This window comes from Sinocyclocheilus rhinocerous, unplaced genomic scaffold, assembly GCF_001515625.1.
Source record: "Sinocyclocheilus rhinocerous isolate Xijiao unplaced genomic scaffold, SAMN03320098_v1.1 scaffold5898, whole genome shotgun sequence".
In the NCBI taxonomy this organism is placed as follows: Eukaryota; Metazoa; Chordata; class Actinopteri; order Cypriniformes; family Cyprinidae; genus Sinocyclocheilus; species Sinocyclocheilus rhinocerous.
In genome coordinates, this window is record NW_015656642.1 from 247,151 (window position 1) to 267,006 (window position 19,856).

At 35.8% G+C, this 19,856-nt stretch overlaps 1 protein-coding gene and 1 pseudogene across 1 annotated transcript; both read left to right on the forward strand.

Annotated features, from left to right (window-relative positions):
* Positions 1-657: 657 nt before the first annotated feature.
* LOC107720730 (intestinal-type alkaline phosphatase-like) lies at positions 658-9,889 on the forward strand. Its single transcript, XM_016528550.1, has 11 exons — positions 658-745; positions 1,003-1,122; positions 2,564-2,679; positions 4,287-4,461; positions 6,423-6,448; positions 6,702-6,836; positions 6,920-6,995; positions 7,082-7,216; positions 7,301-7,492; positions 9,202-9,318; positions 9,396-9,889. The coding sequence occupies exons 1-11, from the start codon at positions 658-660 to the stop codon at positions 9,665-9,667; spliced, it is 1,452 nt and encodes a 483-aa protein (XP_016384036.1). The 3' UTR covers positions 9,668-9,889.
* A 4,185-nt stretch (positions 9,890-14,074) lies between these two features.
* On the forward strand, positions 14,075-18,967 carry LOC107720732 (alkaline phosphatase, placental-like; annotated as a pseudogene).
* The last annotated feature ends 889 nt before the right edge of the window (positions 18,968-19,856 follow it).

Below are 19,856 nucleotides of genomic sequence, written 5' to 3' on the forward strand. Positions count from 1 at the left end.
TAAGTGTGTTAAGCAAAACAGTCACTTAAGTACGCTTAAGTGGCCCTTTGTTTTCATTCATATTACATATTAAAACATAAAAATATATACTTTTATGTAAGATATGATGTACACTACAAGTGCACATTGAATACAATTCAGTGCTCTTTTTCACAAGAGAAAAGCACGATTTTTGACATTTCAGGGTCATTTGTATCCTCCATAGAAGTACGAAACCTTGCAAGAACTGGAGAGCTTGACGTTTCACACATGCTGGATTGATTTTCCAAGTCATAACAGGAACAAAAAAAAGGCAATATGTTTTGAACGCTGCTTTTTCTCCAGCCGATTAACCATTGTATGGAAAACACGCATTAGCTCAATTTGCCACATCAAAGGTTCGGCTTCCAAGAGCAGATCTCAGGAGAGCGGGGAACAGAAAGGAAGAAAAGAAACAAGGAAGAACGGTCGGCTAAAACAAAAACGCCAGATTTGGAAAAGTAGTCAAGGGGTTTCCTGGCCCTGTGTGGTCCCCCACCGTCAGCACGAGCCTATGAGCTGTCGGGCCCCGGTTCGCAACACACCCCGGGTTTAAAAAGCAGGGGCTGGAGGTTTGAGGAGACACTCCTTCCCAGCGTCGAGGTGTGCTGAATTTGCTCCTTTTCTCTGCGGCTCGGGATGTGTTTGGTTTACAGCCGGGCCCCCGGCGTGCTGCTCCTCTTGGCCCACCTCCTCCTGCGCACCAGCTGCAGTCTAGAGCCCACGGGTAAGGACACAGCACTCCTATTGTCCGCGTCTCTAAAATTAGCTCAGGTAACGTCCGCTGCCGGGCTGATGGGTGTTTTGCAAGTAGGTGTGTGGGTTGTAGTGTAGATTTACACTGCTTTGTAGAAAGTCTGCGTTCCCGTTAGCGTGGGGCTCTCAGGTCTTGTCAGGGCAGGTTTGCGGCGGAGCCTCTTCAGAAGAGTTGTCGCTGTTTCTGAGAAGGACAGGTTGTTTATAGCGTGGTATTTGTTTTGGTAGCTGAATGGGAGAGAGAACCTGCGTACTGGAACGATCAGGCCAGGCGGATGCTGCAGGCTGCCCTCACGCTGCCACTGCGAGCGCATCGCGCCAAAAACATCCTCCTCTTCCTCGGCGACGGTGAGTTACGAACCCAACCGAACTCTGCTGCTCAGTCTATCAAACTACACTGCTTTAGTGCAATGTGCCATTTCTAAGTAAGTGGTAAAGGGTTTTTTGAGGTTTCAAACACACTAAGCACTCAATATATTATATTATACTATATTACACATAAATATAAAATACAGCTATGGAAAAAATTAAGAGATCACTTGAAAATTCTCTGGGTTTACGATTTATATGTTTGAGTAAAACATAGTTTTTGTTTTATTCTGTAAACTACTGATGACATTTCTTCCAAATTTTAAATAAAAATGTTGTAATTTAGAGCATTTTTCTTACAGAATTTGTTATTGTTATATGCCTGTTTTCAGACATATAACCTTGGAGTAACCCTGATTTTCAATCACAACAAATAAAAACATTTGTTATTTTGACCAAATGTCATTTTCTGAAGAAAAAAAAAAAACTCTAAATGACAATATTTTTATTTGAAATGTGGAAGAAATTTTATCAGACCTTTATATATGTTAAAAATATTATATTAACATTTTAACATTTTACTCAAACCCATACATAGTAAATCCAGAGAAACTGAAACTTTTCAAGTGGTCTTATAATTTTTTTTTTCCATAGCTGTATAGAAATGTATACATGTAAATATAAGCATTCATAAATACTATTTTCTCTTCCTTTATGAATACGTTTCTGTAATTATTACAGAAATAATAAACTGTCAAAGAACATATTTAAGTATGAACTGAATGTAATGTTTTCTAACACTTTAAATGAAATTAAATGAAAATGTATTGTAGTTTAAAGGGGTCATATGATGTTGCTAAAAAGAACATTATTTTGTGTATTTGGTGTAATGAAATGTGTTTATGCGGTTTAAGGTTCAAAAAACACATTATTTTCCACATACTGTACATTATTGTTTCTCCTCTATGCCCCGCCTTTCTGAAACACGTCGATTTTTACAAAGCTCATCGGTCAGAAAAAGCGAGGTGTGCTGTGATTGGCCAGCTATCCATTAAATGCAATTAGCTGAACTGTAGAGTGCTTTTGACCCACTTAGATCTTTACGTGTAATTTCATAATTACTTCTATTATCTTTGAAATAAATAAAGTTAAAGTTACTGCTGAATGTACTGACAAACATTTACATAAAAAAGTTTTACACCGCGAAACTCTGCTTCTTTGCATCACTTCATGCTCTCATTCATCTCATGTGCAGTAATAAAACCTCACTATTTATTATGTAGATTTTTATATAAGTGGAAAATTATGCCGTTCGATATTCCTGGTCCACCTGTTGGGTTTATTTTGTGATAACGATTGGCTGGCTGTATATTACCCCTTACGCACGTGCATGTTACTTCATACCCCATATTTTACGGTAGAGTTCACGAGTGGTTTGGGTTCAGGATCAGGCTGTGATATTTCTCTGTCGATCTGTCAGGGATGGGAGTGTCTACGGTGTCAGCCGCCCGTATACTGCGAGGTCAGATGGAAGGACAGTCAGGGGAGGAGACTCTTTTGGCCATGGATACATTTCCATATGTCGCCCTGTCAAAGGTCTGACGCTCCTCATTTCCCACCCTCTTTAATCACTCACAGACAATTCATAGCAATCTTGTTGTGCAATTATATAAAGGCAGGTTTGGGTTGCCAGTGGCAATGGAATGAGCATGTGTGTTGCATGGAAAAACTGCTGCTTGAGATTAGATTAGTCATCATTAAACATCAGTTTGTGCTGATTATGGTGCTACTAAACTTAGCCATTAAAATGTTTATTAGCAACTGAAAAAAGCACAAATGTCAGGGCATGTCAAAACTTCTCCAGGGCCCCAAAACACCCTCGGACCCCAGAGGGTTAATTTTCCATACAGAGATTCTTACTGAACTGGGTGTAAAAGCCTGAAAAGCAGATCAACTGCTTTCAAGTCAACATGAAAACATATTTACTTTCCCACTACACATCAGTGTCTGTATACTGTTTGAAAAATATCATTTTAATACAGAATCAATGAATAGAATTATGGGGGTCTGACCGCCTACTTAAAGCTTAAAGTAAAAAAAAGAAAGAAAGAAGAAAAAAAGTGGTTCTTAAAAGTATTTATTTATTCTTAATATATTTTTTATGTCTAAATATAGTTTATATTATTATTATTATTATAGTAAAATATAATGTATAATTGTATTCTAATAAAATATTTAGGATTATATTTTTGGTATAATATATTTATTGGTTGAAGCAATGTTTCTGCATCAGGGTGATCAGTGCTATCTATGGATGGATGGATGGATTATGCGATAAAAAGTCCTCAAAATAAAATAATAATTTTTTGGTGTATTTATTAGTTTTTATGTCAGTTGATCTTATGACATAATTTAGAATTTTTATGTCATAATCATGACTCTCATACTTTTGACTTTTTGTCATAATTTGACTTTTTAAGTATAATTTTATTTTTTATCATAATTTCTACTTTTCATGTCATAATTACAATTTAGTATCTCCTAATTTGTTTTTTGAAGCATGTTTTATTCTTATGTGACAGAAATGGGCCTCCATATTGTTTAGATAGCAGCACAGGCACCGTTTAAAGGGTTAGTTCACCCAAAAATGAAAATCCTGTCATTAATTACTCGCCCTCGTGTTGTTCCAAACCGTAAGACCTTCGTTCATCTTCAGAACACAAATTAAGATATTTTTGATGAAATCTGAGGGCTCTCTGATCCTCCCATAGACAGCAAGGTAACTACCACGCTCAAGGTCCAGAAAAGTACCAAGATGATCGACAAAGTAGTCCGTGTGACATCAGTGGTTCAACTGTAAAGTTACGAAGAATACAGAATTTTCATTATTGGGTTTACTTAACCCTTTAAGATATGAGAAGTTATCAGCTTACTGCAGGTTATGCATTCCTAATAAGTTTAGATAGCACTGCAACCTCTGATCCTGGAGAACACATGAGGATGAAGGAATGCTGATTACAGATGATCTAAATCTATGCATGACATGCCTATAATCACTATATGAATACGGATCAGAATAGGGTGTAAGGAAATTGTTTATTATTATTAATTGTTATTAATACTTATTATATGACTAAAATGCTATGTTTTCAACAGCAAAACTATCAGTATTTGATATACTTAGTCGATGTGTTTCCAAACAGACGTACAGTGTTGACAAGCAGGTGGCAGACAGTGCTAGCACAGCTACGGCGTACCACTGCGGTGTGAAGGCTAATGCCAAGACAGTGGGGTTGAGCGCTAAAGCAGTGGCCTATGAGTGCAACACCACATTTGGCAATGAGGTTTTCTCAGTGTTACACCGCGCCAAAGCACAAGGTATTATCCATTTAGACTCATTATCACACTTACAGACATGCAACCAATGTTTTTAAAGGGACAGTTCACCCAAAAATAAAGATGCTGTCATAATTTATTCACCCTTATGTTGTTCCAAACCTCTATGAGTTTCTTTCTTCTGTTGAGCACAAAAGAAGATGTTTTGAAGGATGTGTGTAACCAAACAATTGACATGGCATCCATGGTATCTTTTTTTCCTTCCATACTATGGAAATCAATGGCTACCATCAACTGTGGCAATCGCAGGATTTATTCATGCTTTTTTATGCCAGGGTGGAGTTATACGCTGATTTTCTGTCATGGTCTATGGACCACCTGAATTAGCCTTGGCCACCCGTGTATAAAACTCTAGCTCCGCCAATGCTGCACAGCTGCAGCTTAATAAATACTGTTGAGTGCAAATTTAAAATTCGATTCTAGTGAATCGATTTGTTTGGATGGTTCACGTCGAGTCCCTTTACACTCTCAGAAAAATCACCAGAGCGCTACCAAAAGGTAGAAAAGCTGAACTGTACATTTTTTGTACCTTATTTAGCGCTAAATGGTACCTTAAAGTTACAAAAGTACATAGTAGTACCTTTTAAAAGTGTACTGCCCCAGTCACAGTTCCGTACCTTTTTTTCTGATAGTGTGCTACTATTTGAACAAATTTTTTATATGCTATATTATATATTTATATGTAAATTATGGTGTTTCTGTTGTATTTAGTGCACATTTACCTGTTCAAGTTTGATACTGTCAGCCCAACTGAGATTTATAAAAACATACTGCCCTGTTCTAGACTAATTTCACTGTAGTTATTGTATTTAGCCTGTAGCATGGTCAACTACAAAACAGTAGCTTGATTGTCATTAAGTACTTCCATTTATGATTCGCTTGGCAAGCTAAATGTTCAAAGTAGCTTTTCCAAAAATGTACTTAATTTAAATGCACAATGGGCCCCTTTCACAGACTGTGAGGATGCGTTTACACAGTTATTAACATCGTAAATCTGGACTTTTTTTTTTTTATTTTTTGTACCTTATTTAGCGCTAAATGGTACCTTAAAGTTACAAAAGTACATAGTAGTACCTTTTAAAATTGTACTGCCCCAGTCACAGTTCCGTACCTTTTTTTCTGATAGTGTGCTACTATTTGAACAAATTTTTTATATGCTATATTATATATTTATATGTAAATTATGGTGTTTCTGTTGTATTTAGTGCACATTTACCTGTTCAAGTTTGATACTGTCAAGCCCAATTGAGATTTATAAAAACATACTGCCCTGTTCTAGACTAATTTCACTGTAGTTATTGTTTTTAGCCTGTAGCATGGTCAACTACAAAACAGTAGCTTGATTGTCATTAAGTACTTCCATTTATGATTCGCTTGGCAAGCTAAATGTTCAAAGTAGCTTTTCCAAAAATGTACTTAATTTAAATGCACAATGGACCCCTTTCACAGACTGTGAGGATGCGTTTACACAGTTATTAACATCGTAAATCTGGACTTTTTTTTTTTTACATTTTCAATTTTTAAAAATGTAATGTAAATTTACAACACTATGCTTTGTGTTTTATTACCATGGCATTGAGGGCACGTTTATACATCAACAATGTACTAAAAACTGCAAAGAATTCCGTTTGCGTAGTTTTGCGTACAGTCAAACTGAAATACACCCTGTTTACATGGATGTTTGAAAATGACTAAAAACACTGTTTTATTCATGCCAGGCCAGTAGTTGGCGATGTCACTTTGTATAAAAAAGAAATGAATAATAGTAAAAAACTACACTGAAGACAGAGATAACGCTATCATTTTTAAAAACGTGTACTTTAAAACCAGTTTTCAAAATGTAGTATTTTCAGGACCCCCAAAATGCTTTTGACATGTAAACAAAAGGCCAAAATGCATAAAAAGTTTTCTGTTTTTAAACCTTTTTCCATGTAAACTTGTAGATGTTTCTAATGCAACAGCTGAGGGGGTAATGGGAAACTTGACACGTAATCAGTCTCATGTTATTTTTGAATTCTTTTGAATTCTTATTGACGTTTCCATTCACCACTATAGAAGTTTACACAACCATGACAACTTCCACGTCTGAGAACCCTGGAAATGTGAAAACTGTCCATGGTGTCATTTAAATACCAAACGCATAACTGAAGCAATCGAAATTAATGCCAAGGAACCTAAAAATGTTAACATTTTTGAATTTTGAATATGTGTCTCCATCGTAGGTAATTCTTGGCGGTGGCCGCATGTACATGACACCCAAGGGTACCCCTGATCCAGAATACCCCTCTTCATCCTCTCGCAAAGGGGATCGCAAAGACAAAAAGAACCTCATTGACGTCTGGCTAAGTGCTCGTAAGGTAACTCAAATCAATCCATTTATCACAGCACAAATTGTGATTCTAAACCACAATCTTACATCATTATCTGCTTTGTTTATTAGGGAAGGAACGCCCAATATGTCTGGAACAAAGAGCAGCTTAATGCAGTGAATGTTAAAACGACAGACTGCCTGATGGGTAATGCCAGTTTACAAGGATTCTATCTGACTGACTTACAGTACTTGTCTGCCAATATGACATTCTCATTCATATTTCTCATTCAGGACTGTTTGAACCCAAAGACATGAGGTTTGAAGTGTTCAGGAATCGCACCCGTGACCCCTCTATTGTGGACATGACAGAGAAAGCCATTCAAATCCTCAGCAAGAATCCTAAAGGGTTTTTTCTCTTTGTGGAAGATAAGTATTTACCATTTACTCTGGTGTTACACTTTTGTCAAGATACTCTGCTAGTAGTGAATCATGTGTCTGTTTGTGCTTTACGAGGTAGAATAGACCATGGACACCATGATGGGGTTGCCAAGCTTGCTCTGACTGAAACCATCATGTTTGACCAGGCAATCCAGAGAGCGTCTGAGCTGACCAGTGAATCGGACACTCTCTCTGTTGTCACTGCAGATCATTCCCATGTCTTCACTTTTGGTGGAAATACACCACGAGGGAACCCTATTTTTGGTACATCTTAGTTTACTTCATGTCATGGAATTGAAATAATGACAATGTAATTTCTGTCATGACAACTCTCGGAGAGTTTAGCATGGTAATGTACATGGCAATGTTAATGTGTTTGGTCTTGGTGGAATAGATCTGCTACGCTGCTGTGGCAGAGCAAGTACTGAGACTTACTACTGCCAATACATCCACAGACATGCTGCTGTGAGCATGTAAGAAATACTGCTGCTGCACATATAACATATATGAGATAACCCCATATATAACACACATGAAATCACCCTGTAGCAGATCTACACAGGTGGAGCTGGGGAGGTGGAGGGTTTCTGAAGCGCGCTGCAACTGCTACAGCAAGCACTAGCCCAGTATTTGAATGTTGAGCAGCAAGCTCATTGGCTGCTGATGCGAAAAGAAACCAATCACTTGCTTTATGTTAATAATGATGTCATTATATCATATTGAGTTAGAACCTATTGGTCTGCGCCATCTAGACCCAGACAGCAGCTGACTTCGCGCCAGATCTGTTTTAAAACCGCCAAATCAGCGTTACAGTCACATCCGTTTCAGTGCTGTAACACGAACCCAGCCCGGGCGCGGTTTCAGTGAGCGGGAACTACAGTCGCAGAGCGGATCCGGGCAGTTTCATGACAGAACTTTGTTTTACAAAGAAAGGCATACTAATATACTGGACTACTCTTACTATGTCTGTAGTATGTAAACTGTGCAAAAGTACTGTAGATACTGCTGAGATACTGTAGATACTCTTTTGATTATCTAGAACAAGACACCGAAAATAAATTAAAAAGTAAACAGCTACAATTTTTACTTTGACTCGTTTAATCAGACTAATAAAAGTTAAGAATGATAAATATGCATTTTAAGGTGACAAACTAAATGCTTCCCTTGCAAAAAAGTGTTTAATTGTACTGAATGCACACTTGTAGTGTACTTCAAATCTTAAAAGTATATAAAAAACTGTACGTGCTGATAATATAATATTAATTAAATAAAAGCTACTGAAGTGTACTTAAAGTGAGTACACTTTCATGATTCTGTTTAACACACTTGAGTACACTTTTATAAAGTGCACTTTGTATTAATGTCAAATAAAAAGCTACAGTGTATTTTAAAATCATTATGTTTATGTTTAATAGTCTTTTGTCAAGTACACATATTTTGACGTTGATTAACATACTAAAGTGCAACTACTAATGTACTTTGTGATTTAACTGTATTACGCTATTCAATATTACATTTAAAGTTAGTATATATTAAATGTTCTAAATTGTAACTTCATTATTACAAATGTGTAATTACAAATATATTTAAACACATGACATACAAGTTTCAACAGAAACTACATTAAAGTATATTTTAGTTTACCATAAATGCTTGTCAGTACATTTGGCTGTACACTTTAACCATATTTCAATACAATAGAATAATTATGAATTACATATAAAGATGTACTTAAGTCCTAATTAAGTGAGTCAAGTTATTTATAAGTTATTAATGAACATAAATGTAAATTAATAAATTTTTATTTAATTGCAATTAACATGCAATTTCATTCTGAATAACATGCTATCATAATACTTATTTTGCAGTGTGCAGTATGTATACTTTGTACAGTTTGTGAATTTTCTATATGGAATATCTGGTATTGCATTGCACAGCCATTGTTTCAGTATTATAATTTTTTTTTTTTTCAGGTCTGGCACCTAAGAAGGCTGAGGATAGTCTTCCATACACAAGTATCTTGTATGCTAATGGACCAGGATACATTCATGTGAACGGAACAAGAGGAAATGTTTCAGCAGTGGAGCATTGTAAGTATTGACATAATTTACTACCTGTCCCTTTTATTGCTGTCAAACACTAAAATCATACCTTATTCTATTTGTAGTTAGTGAAGAGTACATGCAACAAGCTGCTGTTCCTTTAGAATCAGAGACACATGGAGGGGAAGATGTGGCTATCTACGCAAAAGGCCCGATGGCTCATCTCTTTCACGGAGTCAAAGAACAGAATTATGTGGCCCATGCGATGGCTTATGCAGCATGTCTGGAGCCATACACTAACTGCCCACTGCGTCTTCAAGGCTCAGGGGGCTGTAAAATCACTCTTTCAGGGCCTCTTGTCTCAATAACCGGCGTGTTTTGGCTTGTCATGAGATGACAGACTATACTGCATGAGTGATTGAGGCTCCAGGACTCTTTGGGGCTTTTTGGAAATCTATAACCCAAATAGTTTATATTGAAGTTTGGTGCTCTGCAGAATTGCAATGCTGTGTATATAAATGTAAAGTGTTTTTTTCATGGATGTATTTTATAACCAGATATTTTTGTATATAATGCGCAATGGAAGACTCTTTTGCACTGTGCCTATAAATTTCAAACATGTGAGACCAATAAACTTTCTATAAAAAAAAAACATTACTCATATTGTCAATGTTATCATCATTGTGATTAAATCTCCTTTGGCATGAATGCCGTCAGATATCGAAAGCAATTATATATCCATTACTGTATGAGGGGTTAGAACACTAGCCGTATAACATTAGGTCATGATAAACATATCTATAAATCTAAACTACATTTGATTTAAATACAGTTCCAGTGACTATTTTGCATGCAGGGAATGCATGAACTGATAAACGTTGAATGCAATGCAGTTTACATTGTATAAAAGCATTTGCCAAATCCGTAAATGTAAATATTGTTGTGCGCTTTTAGACATGGACCATCAGCAAGGCAGATTAATCAATATTTTGCATGCTATATTTACTTAGATTTACAGAAGGTCTTGTTGATTCGCTGATTTATTGTAGGATCAAAAATGCATTTTGAACAGAACAGTGCAGTGCAGTGCAGTACTGTTCATTTTAGCAAAGAACAGAACAATTTAATAAAGAACAGTCCAGAACAGAAACACACAGAGCAGGTTAGACGAGTACATTTTAATAATTCAGTTTAGTGCAGATCACTGAATTTCACAACAAAACAGAATAGAACAGTTCAATGCAGAACAGAACAATTCAGTAAGGAATTAGACAGTACAGAACAGTTAATAAATTAAATTCAGAAGAGCAGTATAGTTCAAGAAATGTATATTGTAGTAAAGAACAACACAGTTCACTAAGGAACAGTAAAATTCAGTAAATAACAGAACAGTGAAGTGCAGTTCAGCACAGAACGAAACAATTCAGAATAGAACAGAATAGAACAGTTCTGTAAAGAACAGTTTCAATTTATTCAGTCAGTTCAGTGCAGATCAGTTCACTAAAGAACAGTTCAGAAAAGAACAGAATTGAACAGTTCAGTAAAGAACAGGAAAAAGCATAGAACAATTTAGACCAGAACAGTCTTGAACTGCATATTACTGTAAATAACGGTTCAGTTCAGTAAAGAATAGAACAGTACTAAACAGTTCAGTAAAGAACAGTATAGTGCAGAGAAGTTCAGCGCAGAACAGTGCAACTGACTGAAGAACAGTACCATTCAGAACAATTCAGTAAGGAACAGAACAGTGAAGTGCAGTTCAGCACAGAACGAAACAATTCAGAATAGAACAGAATAGAACAGTTCTGTAAAGAACAGTTTCATTTTATTCAGTCAGTTCAGTGCAGATCAGTTCACTAAAGAACAGTTCAGAAAAGAACAGAATTGAACATTTCAGTAAAGAACAGGAAAAAGCATAGAACAATTTAGACCAGAACAGTCTTGAACTGCATATTACTGTAAATAACGGTTCAGTTCAGTAAAGAATAGAACAGTACTAAACAGTTCAGTAAAGAACAGTATAGTGCAGAGAAGTTCAGCGCAGAACAGTGCAACTGACTGAAGAACAGTACCATTCAGAACAATTCAGTAAGGAACAGAACAGTGAAGTGCAGTTCAGCACAGAACAAAACAATTCAGAATAGAACAGTAAGAATTGCAATGCTGTGTATATAAATGTAAAGTGTTTTTTTCATGGATGTATTTTATAACCAGATATTTTTGTATATAATGCGCAATGGAAGACTCTTTTGCACTGTGCCTATAAATTTCAAACATGTGAGACCAATAAACTTTCTATAAAAAAAAAACATTACTCATATTGTCAATGTTATCATCATTGTGATTAAATCTCCTTTGGCATGAATGCCGTCAGATATCGAAAGCAATTATATATCCATTACTGTATGAGGGGTTAGAACACTAGCCGTATAACATTAGGTCATGATAAACATATCTATAAATCTAAACTACATTTGATTTAAATACAGTTCCAGTGACTATTTTGCATGCAGGGAATGCATGAACTGATAAACGTTGAATGCAATGCAGTTTACATTGTATAAAAGCATTTGCTAAATCCATAAATGTAAATATTGTTGTGCGCTTTTAGACATGGACCATCAGCAAGGCAGATTAATCAATATTTTGCATGCTATATTTACTTAGATTTACAGAAGGTCTTGTTGATTCGCTGATTTATTGTAGGATCAAAAATGCATTTTGAACAGAACAGTGCAGTGCAGTGCAGTACTGTTCATTTTAGCAAAGAACAGAACAATTTAGTAAAGAACAGTCCAGAACAGAAACACACAGAGCAGGTTAGACGAGTACATTTTAATAATTCAGTTTAGTGCAGATCACTGAATTTCACAACACAACAGAAGAGAACAGTTCAATGCAGAACAGAACAATTCAGTAAGGAATTAGACAGTACAGAACAGTTAATAAATAAATTCAGATAAGCGGTATAGTTCATTTAAGAAATGTATATTGTAGTAAAGAACAGCACAGTTCACTAAGGAACAGTAAAATTCAGTAAATAACAGAACAGTGAAGTGCAGTTCAGCACAGAACGAAACAATTCAGAATAGAACAGTTCTGTAAAGAACAGTTTCATTTTATTCAGTCAGTTCAGTGCAGATCAGTTCACTAAAGAACAGTTCAGAAAAGAACAGAATTGAACATTTCAGTAAAGAACAGGAAAAAGCATAGAACAATTTAGACCAGAACAGTCTTGAACGGCATATTACTGTATATAACGGTTCAGTTCAGTAAAGAATAGAACAGTACTAAACAGTTCAGTAAAGAACAGTATAGTGCAGAGAAGTTCAGCGCAGAACAGTGCAACTGACTGAAGAACAGTACCATTCAGAACAATTCAGTAAGGAACAGAACAGTGGAGTGCAGTTCAGTTCAGCACAGAACGAAACAATTCAGAATAGAACAGAATAGAACAGTTCTGTAAAGAACAGTTTCAATTTATTCAGTCAGTTCAGTGCAGATCAGTTCACTAAAGAACAGTTCAGAAAAGAACAGAATTGAACAGTTCAGTAAAGAACAGGAAAAAGCATGGTTCAGTTCAGTAAAGAATAGAACAGTACTAAACAGTTCAGTAAAGAACAGTATAGTGCAGAGAAGTTCAGTGCAGAACAGTGCAACTGACTGAAGAACAGTACCATTCAGAACAATTCAGTAAGGAACAGAACAGTGAAGTGCAGTTCAGCACAGAACAAAACAATCCAGAAAAGAACAGTACGGCACAGAACAGTTAAAAAGAAAAAAGCAGAGAACGGTTTAAATCAGTTGAGTTTAATCATTTTATTCAATCAGTTCAGTGCAGATCAGTTCACTAAAGAACAGTTCAGAAAAGAACAGAATTGAACAGTTCAGTAAAGAACAGGAAAAAGCATAGAACAATTTAGACCAGAACAGTCTTGAACGGCATATTACTGTATATAACGGTTCAGTTCAGTAAAGAATAGAACAGTACTAAACAGTTCAGTAAAGAACAGTATAGTGCAGAGAAGTTCAGCGTAGAACAGTGCAACTGACTGAAGAACAGTACCATTCAGAACAATTCAGTAAGGAACAGAACAGTGAAGAGCAGTTCAGCACAGAACAAAACAATCCAGAAAAGAACAGTACGGCACAGAACAGTTCAAAAGAAAAAAGCAGAGAACGGTTTAAATCAGTTGAGTTTAATCATTTAGTTCAGTGCAGATCAGTTAATTCATATACAGTTCAGAACAGAATAGAACAGTTCAGTGAAGAACAGAATAGTGCACTGCAGTGCAGTTCAGAAAATAACAGAACAATAATTGTTTGGGGAAAACAAAAACACAGAACTCATTCCATTCAGTGTAGACAAGTTGATTCCTGAACAGAACAGAATAGAACAGTTCAGTAAAAAACAGAGTACGCACAGAACATTTTAGATCAGTATAGTACTGAACTTAATCATTCTTAATCATCCAGAACAGTTCAGTGCAAAACAGAGAAGTTCAGTTACTAACTGTACATCGCAGTAAAGAACAGTACAGAACAGTTCAGTAAAGAACAGTATAGTGCAGAAAAGCGCAATTCACTAAAGCACAGGTCAGAAAAAGAAAACCACAGAACAGTCCAGTAATTCATTCAAATCAGTATTCATATCATCATATATTCATATCATATGGTCATGAATGATCAGTATGTGATCAAAAGTTCATGTTGCAAAAGAGGGAATGGGAACTACAAATGACCTTTGGTCTGAGAGAAGACTATAAACAGAAGGGCATCAAATCGTTTTAACAGTACGCAAACCATGGCCACAGAACAGACCCTTCTGATTATTGGAATATTTGTTTTAGCAGGATTTGATGGATGTTTCTCCGTTACTCCTGGTAAGTGCTATTACATAGTTCACAATTATTCTTTTTCTCTCCGAACAAAGAGAATGAAACAATGTTTCTTTTCTGGAATCAATTTGAAGAAGAGGAGCAGAACCCAAACTTTTGGTATGTTAAGGGTAAAGAGGCTCTTCATGCATCCCTCTCCATGAAGCCCAACATGCACCAAGCTAAAAATCTCATTCTCTTCCTCGGAGATGGTGAGTTAAATAGAAACTGCCATTTTTTAAATTTATTTATTTATTTATTTTCTTATTTCTTGTTTTTGTATTGTTCTGTTTTATAATCCAGTATGTATATAATCTTGAACCCTGCACAATTTTAGCCACAAATTAGACTTCTAGACATTTCTAGATTTTGGGATTTTGTCTGAATTTATTTGCCATTACAATAAATCTTAAATAAATAAAATTGATGAAGTTCTTACAGTGTCTGAATTTGGATTGCAGTTCTGCAATGTAAAGGTCCGTTCACATCAAGAACGATAAAATTGCAGCAAGCACAAACATTATAGTCTGTTAGTCTGGATGCCAGTACAGTTAGCGTTATATTTAAAGCTATATTATATAATTTATTTAATATATTGTCGTCTGCAACTTTAAATGCTCAAGCTCTTTACAGTCAGGTGGATTCTGATTGGCTGTCAATGTTTTTATCGTTCATCACCTGGAATAAAATTAATTCTCAGAGTGATTCCAACAATTGTTTTTATTGTTAACTAAAGCTAAAACTATACAAAATTGTGCTCCTTAACTGAAATGAAGCTGAAATAAAATTATTAGATTAATTATAATTATTTGATTCGTTTACACACACTAAAAATAAAAATTAGAAACTGTTATAACACTGTAATAAATGTGACACACTGTTATTACATATTACACTAGTGACCAAAGTCCTAATAAACATATCACAAAAAATTTGATTAGATAATCAGATTGTTTGCTGCAGGATCGCTTAATCAGTTGTACCTATTTAACTAATATATTTAATGTTATAAAACTTGTCAATAGATAATACCAAAAGGATACTGTATTTAATACAGATAAAATTGATAATTTTACTGCATGGACTAAGATAACCGATAAATCATAAATTACTTATGCAGTTAGTTGTATGTGGAAACTGCCATAAAAGTTTAAAGGGGTCATATGATGCTGCTAAAAAGAACATTATTTTGTGTATTTGGTGTAATGAAATGTGTTTATGCGGTTTAAGGTTATAAAAACACATTATTTTCCACATACTGTACATTATTGTTTCTCCTCTATGCCCCGTCTTTGCAACTTTACAGATCTTCTTTATGCACCAAGAGCATTATTTTTGACATGCAATAAGGCATGGGAATCAGCACTGTGACCGCAGCAAGAATTATGAAGGGACAGATGGAAGGGAAGACAGGAGAGGAGAGCGTCCTAGCCATGGACACGTTCTCTCATCTCGCTCTCTCCAAGGTGCAGAAAACTAACTGGCTAGATTGATGATAGACTGACAGATCTGAATACTCTTAATAATAATACTGTGTTTGTTCTTGTCACTGTGTAGACCTACAACGTCGATCAGCAGATGCCTGACTGCGCAGCAACAGCCACTGCATATCTCTGTGGCGTGAAGGCAAACTATGGCACTCTGGGCCTCAGTGCAGCTGCACGCCGCAAAGACTGCAGCTCCGTTAAAGGCAATGAGGTCAAATGAATTCTGCATCAGGCAAAGATGGCAGGTAATGGCAAGGAAGACTAAACACCAGGACAGTTAACCCATTAATGCACTGATTTTTTTTCTCAGATGTTCAGAGTTAAGCAGATGTTCAGTTCAGAGTTATCTCATAGTTAACCATATAAACATATTGTGCAATTCTTTTGAAATTTGAAATGTATTTTGCATGTAAAGATGATTTCAAAACTGCAAAATTAGGGACTGGTGGGTACATATGGAATGCACATCGATTTGAGTAAAAAACAAACAAACTTGTGACTATCTCACAATTGCGACTTCATACCTCAAAATTTTTAAACTTCAATTCTTGTATTTCTTAGAACAGTGACTTTATTTCTTTATATTTCACAATGTGACTTTATATCGCAATTGTGGCGTTATGTAATCATGACTATTTCTCATCATTACAACTTTATACCTCACAATTTTGACTTAATTTCTTGCCATTGCGACTTTATCACAATTACAACTTTGTTTCACACAATCTGAACCTAATGTTATTATTTCATCTTTTTTCATGTAATTGTGAAAATATCTCACAACTGCAGCCTTATTTCTTGTAATTAAGATTTTATATATCACAATTGTGACTTCATATCAACTTTTTCCTTATTGGCTATTATCTCATAATTGTAACTTTATTTCTTATAATTCTTACAATAGTGACTATATTACTTTATCGCACGATGTGACTTTATATCTCAATTGCGACTTATTTACCTCAAAATTTCAACTTCTTTTTTCACGTTATTGTGACTTTATCACAATTACAGCATTCTGAACCTTATATCTCATCATTTCAACTTTATGTCTTATAACTGTGACTTTACGGTATATCTCACAATTGCCACTTTATATATCACAATTTGATCATAATTTCTTTATTTCAACTTTATTTCTCCTAATAACGACTTTGAACTAGTGATTCATTTTCAAACAGTTTGACAAAAAAGTTTGAACATTTGAACCCTTTGTACTTTCATTTATACCTTTTAATGGTTAAATGATGAGTTGAGGCTGATCTAATCTGTGACAACGCTACACTGTTGAACGCAGTATAAGTTACGTAATTTGCTTATAGTAATGATATTGGACTGGTTTTATATCCTGGTTTTATACATGTCCAGCATGCATCACCTGCCGCCAGTTACTCCCACACCCCTGAAAGAGGCTGGTACAGCGATAAAGAGCTGGCCTCTGAAGCAGTCACGGGTGGATGCAAGGACATCGCGTACCAACTCGTCCATAATACCGATATAAACGTAAGACCCTAAACTGCTAAACTTCGCACAGCATTGAACTATAGATAATAAGTTGCTGACTACAGTCTCGCTTGTGAAATCCCTCTATAGTGTGTTTTCTTTCCTGTAAGTGGGAGAATAGATCACGGCCATCACACAGGGCAAGCCAAATACGCTTTCCTGGGGCAATCCTGTGCTAGGTGCGCAAACACGAAATTCATCCATGAGCTGCTGAAAAACAAACTTACTGCACATGGCTTGAAGGCAGGGCCGTTTCTAGGCATAGGCGAGCTAGGCGGTCGCCTAGGGCGCCACCAGCTGAAGGGGCGCCAATGAGCACACGTACTGGCACTTTTAGCAGGGTTGTGATAAAGAGTGGCACGGTCACCCTGAAATATGACTGCCGCCCCCACTGGATCCCCCAACATTATTGGGCTAGAGCAGTGTTTCCCAACCGGGGTGCCGTGTAAGAAGGGATAGTTTACCAAAAAACAATTGAAATTCTGTCATCATTTACGCAACCTTTTTGTCATTTGTCGTAAGACTTTAAGAAGATATTTCGAAAAAATGTCTTGTTTAAACAATCAAAGTCGATTAGGATGCAATGTTTTGTTGTTTTGGATGCTACTGACTTTCGCTGTATGGACAAAAACTGTTGAAACATTCTTCAATATATCTTCTTTTGTCTTCTACAGAAGAAAGAAAGCCGTACTGGTTTGGAACAACATGATGGAGAGTAAATGATGACAAAAAACCTTTGGGGTTTTGAATGAGCCATTATTTCTGCTTAGGCTCTGAAATATTTGCCCAGTAGAAATACATGTTTCTCAGCAAGAACAGATTTGATGGTATTAGGGGATCAAGAATGACTTATTTACCTTTTTGTTTTTAGGCGTTTCTTATTCAAAAGCCGAGGATGGTAAGAGCTTTACTAATGCACTTTACGGGAACGGTCCAGGATACCAGATTGTGAACGTAACTCGTCCTGACATGAACGTGACGATCTCAAGTAAGTTTTATGAGTTTAATTGTTATTCCCTCAGGTGCAGAAGAGCATTTTTAAGTGCATGGCACAAGCTCTGTGTTTTGGCAATGCAGACGCCCCATCTTGTGGTCATGCGTGTTACTGAAAGAAAATGAAACAAAACTCTTTTCTCTCACATTAAAGGTAGAATTCACCAAAAACACTGCACCAAAAATCATTGCACTAAACTATCATATGACACTTGAAGACTTAGAATATAGCAAATAAGTTGTATTTTCATGGTGCTTTTTTATTTATGAAACTCCTTATATGTGAACCTTTTTTTAAATCTCTTTTTGTGTCTCAAATCAGAAAAGTCATACTGTACGAGTTTGTAACAATTATCATATTTGTCATTTTTTATTATTATTATTAATTGTATTAACTTTTTTTGGGGGGGGGGGGCTTTTTATTCCTTTAATCATTAACGCTGAATTAATTAATAACTGTATAATGTAATTGATTCATATCTGGGGGGGCTTATTATTCCTTTAATCATTAACGCTGAATTAATTAATAACTGTATAATGTAATTGATTCATATCTGACTGTTCTTCGCAGGCAGTGATGAATATCTTCAGCAGGCTGCTGTACCTCTAGATTCAGAAACTCATGGTTCTGAGGATGTCGCTATTTTTGCCAAAGGCCCGATGGCCCACCTCTTCCACAGAGTCCAAGAGCAAAGCTACATTCCTCATGCTATGGCTTACGCTGCCTGTCTTGAGCCCTACACTGACTGCCTGCTAGAAGACTATGGCGTTTGCACTCAGTTCAGCCTCATGGTTCTTATGCTGAGCTTGCTGTCCTCACTCACATTCCTGATATAATGTGACTAAAGGGGGTGGGGTGTAATTTACACAGCATTCTTGTATATTTGCATCCCAATACATTTGCACATTTTTTCCCATTTAACTGCAACATTTAGACAACCGTCAGAAAAACAGGATAACTACTGCACTGGATCTGTGTTTGCAATTAATGTTGGTTGAGATATAATTTAAATCCTCTGTGAGGACATGGATAAGTGGTGGAAAAGGGTTGATTATTGTATGCCAATAAAATCTGCAAATCCAAGAAGCTGTGCTTTCATTTACATTGTACATTTACATGTGTATTTCTTTAGTGACCCTAAAACACTGAACAAATGGCAATGTAAATATATTTTATATCTAAAAAATTCATTTAGTCTAATGTGTAGACTAAATTTATGTTTAAAATATTTACCTTCAAAATGCTGACTATTATGATGTATTATAAATATTGTGGATATTAGGAACAGTGTGATCAACTGGTGTCATCTTCAGGTAAAAGACAATAAGTAGTTTAAAACATATCAGCTGTGCTATTGTTTCAAACGAGTAAGACGTGTAAATCCCTTAAATGTATTGTGAAATGTGATATGTTTAAAACAGTAATTAAACTATAAAACATTTTGTTTGTACATGGAAGATGACTTACCTCGTATTTCATACTTGACACCTTCATCCATCCTGTACTTCATGGCTCCTTTTAAAAAATCTGTCGAATTAATTAATTTAAATTAAAATACATTTTAATTTGAAAGAAAATTAAAGGGATAGTTCACCCAAAAATTTAAATTAGCCCATGATTTACTCACCCTCAGGGCATCCTAGGCGTATCTGACATTCCTCTTTCAGACTAACACAATCGCAGTTATATTTAAAATTGTCCTGGCTCTTCCAAGCTGTATAATGG

What these genes read in the sequence shown, in the direction of transcription:
- LOC107720730 (XM_016528550.1), top strand. Translation starts at nt 658, where the DNA reads ATGTGTTTGGTTTACAGCCGGGCCCCCGGCGTGCTGCTCCTCTTGGCC. An exon ending in ACACCGCGCCAAAGCACAAG is followed by an intron (nt 4,462 to 6,422) that starts GTATTATCCATT and finishes GTAAACTTGTAG; the next exon opens with ATGTTTCTAATGCAACAGCT. An exon ending in TCTGGCTAAGTGCTCGTAAG is followed by an intron (nt 6,837 to 6,919) that starts GTAACTCAAATC and finishes TTTGTTTATTAG; the next exon opens with GGAAGGAACGCCCAATATGT.